This window comes from Triticum aestivum, chromosome 3D (assembly GCF_018294505.1).
Source record: "Triticum aestivum cultivar Chinese Spring chromosome 3D, IWGSC CS RefSeq v2.1, whole genome shotgun sequence".
Lineage (NCBI taxonomy): Eukaryota > Viridiplantae > Streptophyta > Magnoliopsida > Poales > Poaceae > Triticum > Triticum aestivum.
Window position 1 is genome coordinate 24,161,475 of NC_057802.1, and position 7,500 is coordinate 24,168,974.

A 7,500-nucleotide genomic window follows, 5' to 3' on the forward strand; every position below is an offset into this window, starting at 1 on the left:
TCCACCACGTAGACACTCATAACACGCTCTACCATAATTTTTTGCGGATAATCCGAATTTTGGTTTAATAGTACATCCCAATAAAGGACGACCATACTTGTTCAACTTATCTCTTTCAACTTGGATACCATGAGGCGGGCCTTGGAAAGTTTTTGAATAAGTAGGGGGAATTCGTAGATCCTCCAAACGTAGAGCACGTAGGGCTTTGAAACCAAATACGTTACCTACAATGGAAGTAAACATGTTAGTAACGGAACCCTCTTCAAATAGGTCTAATGGATAAGCTACATAACAGATCCATTGGTTGTCTTCCCCAGCAACAGGCTCGATGTGATAGCATCGTCCTTTGTAACGATCAAGACTGGTAAGTCCATCAGTCCAAACAGTTGTCCATGTACCAGTAGAAGATTCGGCAGCTACTGCAGCCCCTGCTTCTTCGGGCGGAACCCCAGGCTGAGGACTTACTCGGAATGCTGCCAAGATATCAGTATCCTTAGTTTCATACTCTGGGGTGTAGTAAGTCAATTTATAATCTTTAACACCAGCTTGAAATCCAACACCTGCTTTAGTTTCTGTTTGTGGTGACATAAGTCCCTCCCTATAACTCTTGAATTAAGAATTCTCACAATAACAGGGTCTTGCTAGTTTTTGAAAGATAGATTTTGAAAGATAGATTATGAAAGATAGATTTTGAAAGATATATTTTGAAAGATAGATTTTGAAAGATAGATATTGTGATTAGTTCTTTTCTTTACTATCTACCATCCTTCTATTTTTTTTAGTTATTCACTGGAGCAATTATATATTGAAGTCAATCCGAGGCAAGTGTTCGGGTCTATTATGACATAAAGATTAGGTGCCTAACGGACATTGTTTATCTTGAAAAACAAATATTTCTCGACGTAAGAAAAAAATCTTTTTTATTTTTAATTTAAGAAACTAGTGTATTTTTTTTGAGGGCATAAGCTCCTATCTATATCTACTTTCCTTGAGCATAATATAGGGTTTTTTATTTGATTCTAAATTCCAAGATAACTCATTAGAATTATTAATAAGATGGTCCTAATATATTAGCAATATTTAGATTGCCCCCTCTTTTTATTCAGTTTATTACTTCTATTCTAGACCCTATCCCTATGGTTTATTCTTATGAAATAGCATATAAAATAGAAGGTATAAGAAATGGATATAATGAAATTCTTGATTCGATCTTATGACCTAATTTATTTGATTAATGGATCAACAACCAAACCACCCATTTTATGAAAAAGAAGGAGCATGGTCTTATTCAAATTCAAAGCGCTTCGTAATCTTCAACCAGTTCTGTGCTTCAATATAATTTCCCGGAGTAAGCGCTATAGCTTGTTTCCAATATTCAGCAGCTTGATCAAACCAAGCTTCCGCAATTTCCGAATCACCCTGTAGAATGGCCTGTTCTCCTCGGTCGGAATAGGAAGTTCCTTCCCTTAGAACCGTACTTGAGAGTTTCCTACCTCATACGGCTCAGAAATTGCTATCTGAATTTCCCCTATCTTAACTGAATTCGATTTATCAAAAATCGATCCAATTTGTTCTTGGGTTAAGCAGAAGAAATTAATTACCTAAGTTTCAAACCCTAATTTTTATCAATAATCAGTTTGATCTTTTTTCCCACCTTCAGAAGAATGAAGCATAGATAGATATAGAGCCTTCGTTCAAATTTTCTGAAAGGTAACTATCCCGTTTTCATATATGAAATCTCTATAGAATCCTTGAAAAAGACTTTTTTCCATAAGAAAGAAAAAAGAACTTACTATCTTTGGGATCTGATACTACACCGCTGCTTAATCCCTTAGTGGATCGGCTCTATTACATAAGCGGATTCCTAAATTTTGCCCCATATCATGGGATAAGTAAGCAGTTTTTTTTAGTTGTATCGACCCAGTCGCTCACTAATTGATCTTTACGGTGCTTTCTCTATCAATTTGAGAAACTTTATCCATAGAGTAGTAGTATAGGCCATACTTTCTTCGTTTTTTGATTCTCGTGAAGTGTCCTTCCTTCCTACAGCTGATAGGGAAAAATCGTTGTTTTTACGATCCCTATGTAGAAAGCCCTTTTTTCTAGTATTTACTAGAAAATTTGATCCTCTCTTTTTTTTTTCTTTCTATAGTGGAGATAGTCGCACGTAATGACAGATCACGGCCATATTATTAAAAGCTTGCGGTAAGAAGGGGTTTCGTTCTAGTGCCCGGAAATAATATTCCAAAGCCTTTGTATGCTCTCCATTGCTTGTGTGTATAAGGCCTATGTTATAGAGTATATAACTTCGATCATAGGGATCGATTTCTAGTCGCGTAGCTTCATAATAATTTTGCAAAGCTTCCGCATAATTTCCTTCGGATTGAGCCAACATCCGTTACGGTCGTTCATTCTATTCAAAAAATCTCCGTTCCAAAACCGTACATGAGGTTTTCATCTCATACGGCTCCTCCCTTCTGTACATAATAGTACTAAGCGAAATAATCTATAGAATCAAAATAGAATTAGTCCCGTCTCATTATGAACCGAAAGGGGCTGGTATTTTTCCAAGAAATCTCTAGCCAACCTTCCCACAAGAGGTTTTTCTTAACACCAATGAATTCTATTAATGCTAGAGGAAAACGATAGCTCCAATAATTTCTTTGTTCTCAACGCCTCCTATTTAGAGGAATTAGCTACTTCAACGATCTTTGATGGTTATAGGGGTATCCAAAGTACAAACCTGATGGTTGTTTGTTATCCCAACCATTCTTCCCAGCCCTGATACCGATCAGGAAAGGGGTAATTTCTAACAAAGTTTTTCTCTTGTTGATTCCTATTTCTAGTCGCGTAGCTTCATAATAATTTTGCAAAGCTTCCGCATAATTTCCTTCGGATTGAGCCAACATCCGTTACGGTCGTTCATTCTATTCAAAAAATCTCCGTTCCAAAACCGTACATGAGGTTTTCATCTCATACGGCTCCTCCCTTCTGTACATAATAGTACTAAGCGAAATAATCTATAGAATCAAAATAGAATTAGTCCCGTCTCATTATGAACCGAAAGGGGCTGGTATTTTTCCAAGAAATCTCTAGCCAACCTTCCCACAAGAGGTTTTTCTTAACACCAATGAATTCTATTAATGCTAGAGGAAAACGATAGCTCCAATAATTTCTTTGTTCTCAACGCCTCCTATTTAGAGGAATTAGCTACTTCAACGATCTTTGATGGTTATAGGGGTTTCGTTCTAGTGCCCGGAAATAATATTCCAAAGCCTTTGTATGCTCTCCATTGCTTGTGTGTATAAGGCCTATGTTATAGAGTATATAACTTCGATCATAGGGATCGATTTCTAGTCGCGTAGCTTCATAATAATTTTGCAAAGCTTCCGCATAATTTCCTTCGGATTGAGCCAACATCCGTTACGGTCGTTCATTCTATTCAAAAAATCTCCGTTCCAAAACCGTACATGAGGTTTTCATCTCATACGGCTCCTCCCTTCTGTACATAATAGTACTAAGCGAAATAATCTATAGAATCAAAATAGAATTAGTCCCGTCTCATTATGAACCGAAAGGGGCTGGTATTTTTCCAAGAAATCTCTAGCCAACCTTCCCACAAGAGGTTTTTCTTAACACCAATGAATTCTATTAATGCTAGAGGAAAACGATAGCTCCACTAATTTCTTTGTTCTCAACGCCTCCTATTTAGAGGAATTAGCTACTTCAACGATCTTTGATGGTTATAGGGGTATCCAAAGTACAAACCTGATGGTTGTTTGTTATCCCAACCATTCTTCCCAGCCCTGATACCGATCAGGAAAGGGGTAATTTCTAACAAAGTTTTTCTCTTGTTGATTCCTATTTCTAGGTGTAGTGCTTTTCTCCCCTATGCTGCCTACGGATACTAATAGAGTAGGATTGGCCTGTAATCCATACCATACCATATCCTGTAGGTGTAACCTTTCGCTCAATACTCAAATCTACAATTGAAGTATCTGAAGCCGCATCAATCGAGGATACACGACGGAAGGAATTGTTAGTTCGCCTCACCTTCCCGAAGCGTGGGTTTGTTTGCTTTACAAATTTGGTTCTCTCTATGCCAACCCCCTCTCTTTTTCGTAAGACTGAGGTATAGGTAGGGCTAAAAAAAAGCAAAAAAAAAAAGAGTCAAATCGCACCATCTCTATAATAAGTAAATGCCTTTTTTTCTCCTGAGGTTGTCGGAATTATTCGCAATAAAATATTGGCTACAATTGAGGAGGTCTTATCAATGAAATTTCCATTTACACGGGATCTAGGCATAATTCCCAACCCATTCTATATAGAATTGTTTTCATTCCTTCACAAAATAACATAAAAACAAACACATTCGATTCTTATAATTATAAATAGATTGATCCATATGCTCTACTCTAAATCCATATGCTTTAAATGGATAAGAGAGATAGAGATATGGATTTTCCGCTCAGCTCAAATTGTAATTGTATCCTTTTCCTTCTGCTTGGACACGAAGAGATATGAAATATTTGACTAAGACTGGATTTCATTCCACTTTGCTATTTCTGAACAACAACTTATGTTATCAACTATTTCGTGTTTTCAAAGTTATTAATTGGCTCATACCCTATTTTTGATTTCGATAGTATGGTGTAGCGTATCTTATGCAAACGGAATTCTAAGGTTTCTTTATTTTATTATGCAATAAGAAGAATTCTTCCATTTTCTTTTTCTTTAGTTGCGGGAAAACCCAAATTAAAACTTTTATTTTATAGCGAGCGCAATTTCTAGTAAAAAATCCTGTATCCTTCCACTTAGATCAAAAGGAATTTTTCCAATAGAACTATGGAACCCCCGAGTGGTTGCGGTTGTACCTGTACTGCAGGAATAAGAAAACTCGCTATTCACTCAGTTTATTTTCCATAATAAGTTATGTAGGAGAGATGGCCGAGCGGTTCAAGGCGTAGCATTGGAACTGCTATGTAGACTTTTGTTTACCGAGGGTTCGAATCCCTCTCTTTCTGTTTTTCTTAATTCATCAACGTTAAGGATCACAATGTATCAAATCAAATAACAATTTTTTCCAGCAATAATATCTTATATTATCTTATTTTGATTTAATAGAAATTAGAAATTCTCTATAGCAAATTACCGTGGTATGTAAAATACACATAGAGGAAAAAAGAAAAAAGGATCCTAATCCTAGGGTTAATCAATTTTAGCTAGTTGATGGGAAAATACAAATTAATGGTAATGGTCTTAGGGCGATTTAGTTCGGGGAAAGGGGAAGGGGAAGAAAATTCTATGAACCTTTCCTTTTTTCGTTAAGTTCAAGTCTGACGAGAGTAATATTCTACAACTAACAACTCATTTATTTTGAGACCGACCCACTTCCTATCTAGGATTTTATTTACTAGTCCTTTATATTCCAACGTGTCAATCGCCAAATGCTTTGGCAATTTCCCCGGGTCCGATGAAGCAATATAATTTTGAACCAGACCTTTTGATCTTTGGTTATCTTTCGTAGTAATAATATCTCGGGGTTTGCAACGAAAACTTGGTATATTGACTATACGACCATTAACTAAAATATGTCTATGGTTGACTAATTGGCGGGCCCCAGGAATGGTTGAAGCCATACCCAATCGAAAAAGGATATTATCCAAACGCATTTCAAGTAATTGTAGTAAAACCTGGCCTGTTGACCTTTTTGCTTTTCCAGCGATATGTACATATCTAAGTAATTGTCGTTCTGTCAGACCATAATGAAAACGCAATTTCTGTTTTTCTTGAAGACGAATACGATATTGCTCCTTTTTCCCAGAATTGAATTTTTTTTTAAGATTACTTCCGGATTTAGGTGTTTTTCTAGTGAGTCCTGGTAAAGCTCCCAGACGGCGTATTTTTTTTAAACGAGGTCCTCGATAACGGGACATGAAGACTCCTTTTTTTATTTTATTGAAATTTCATTTTACACAATTAATTTCATTGTATTTACATTACAGAATACATCGAAATTAAAACTAAATTAAACTACAGGATAAACAGAGTAAAATCAACTAAAGTACCCAAAAAAATGGAATTTCATCAAAATCTTTATTTTTTGTTTTTTTGTATATATATTATTTATTTTATTGTTTTGTATCTAGCAAAATTGTAAGGTAAAAAACATAAAAGATCCTGGATTCTCCATTTAATTCGGAAAAAAAGAGATTCTTGTTCGTAGAACATCGATAGAGAAAAAAAAAGCCGACTATCGGATTTGAACCGATGACCCTCGCATTACAAATGCGATGCTCTAACCTCTGAGCTAAGTGGGCTTACATAACGGAAATAGTGTAACAAATAGAAATAGGTATAGTATAGGAAATCCGTAAAATCTCAGATATTAGTTATTAATCTTAGCTATTAACTAGTTCTAAATTTGAAGTTATACTTATAAAAATAAAAAAATACTAAAAATTCTTAAAGATAAAGTTAGCTTGATATGCTTAACTATAGGATATTAAAAAATAAAATTATAGAATTTATTGGTATTTTCATTCGATCATTATAGACTTTATTATTTGTTAATAATTTGAGGATTAATATTTCACTAAGGGGAACATAGAGTCAGAGTAAATAAAATTGCTAATTCTGATTAGAAAAAAAGAATAAATATCAAGCGTTATAGTATAATTTGGAATACTATAAAAAAGTAAGACGGGAGGTGGGGGAGATAAAAACTTTTGGATATATTGATTCGGATTGAATTGCAAATACATCAAGGATAGAATCAATTCAATTCTGAATTGCAATAAGCAAGCGAGGTCTCTCAAATAGAGTCGAACTGAACTGCTAGACTACGTTGAGTGATGAACTCAATGATTCAAAAAAAACTAAGAGATGGATGAAATTACACAAGGAATCCTGGTCTCAAAGAAGAGGGAAATGGGGATATGGCGAAATCGGTAGACGCTACGGATTTGATTGTATTGAGCCTTGGTATGGAAACCTGCTAAGTGGTAACTTCCAAATTCAGAGAAACCCTGGAATTAAAAAAGGGCAATCCTGAGCCAAATCCGTGTTTTGAGAAAACAAGGGGTTCTCGAACTAGAATACAAAGGAAAAGGATAGGTGCAGAGACTCAATGGAAGCTGTTCTAACGAATCGAGTTAATTACGTTGTGTTGTTAGTGGAATTCCTTCTAATTCTAAATTAGAGAAAGAGGGGTTTTATACCTTATACATTTAATAAACACGTATAGATACTGACATAGCAAACGATTAATCACAGAACTCATATTATATTATAATTATAATATAGGTTCTTTATCTTTTTTAAAAATGAAATTAGAAATGATAATGATTATGAAATAAAAAACTAAGAGATGGATGAAATTACACAAGGAATCCTGGTCTCAAAGAAGAGGGAAATGGGGATATGGCGAAATCGGTAGACGCTACGGACTTGATTGTATTGAGCCTTGGTATGGAAACCTGCTAAGTGGTAACTTCCAAA

The 7,500-nt window shown here is 35.3% G+C and overlaps 1 protein-coding gene and 2 non-coding genes across 3 annotated transcripts; 1 reads left to right on the forward strand and 2 right to left on the reverse strand.

The window, feature by feature from the left end:
* Positions 1–1,198: 1,198 nt before the first annotated feature.
* On the reverse strand, positions 1,199–4,397 carry LOC123077025 (photosystem I assembly protein Ycf3). The gene is made up of 3 exons (XM_044499203.1): positions 4,182–4,397; positions 2,170–2,397; positions 1,199–1,445 (listed from the first exon to the last, which is right to left on the reverse strand). Exons 1-3 carry the CDS (start codon positions 4,303–4,305, stop codon positions 1,285–1,287), a joined length of 513 nt encoding a protein of 170 aa, XP_044355138.1. The 5' UTR covers positions 4,306–4,397; the 3' UTR covers positions 1,199–1,284.
* Positions 4,398–4,937: 540 nt separating this feature from the next.
* TRNAS-GGA (transfer RNA serine (anticodon GGA)) lies at positions 4,938–5,024 on the forward strand. The gene has a single exon. It is a non-coding gene; the product is annotated as a tRNA-Ser (tRNA).
* Positions 5,025–6,247: 1,223 nt separating this feature from the next.
* TRNAT-UGU (transfer RNA threonine (anticodon UGU)) lies at positions 6,248–6,320 on the reverse strand. The gene has a single exon. It is a non-coding gene; the product is annotated as a tRNA-Thr (tRNA).
* Positions 6,321–7,500: the final 1,180 nt, after the last annotated feature.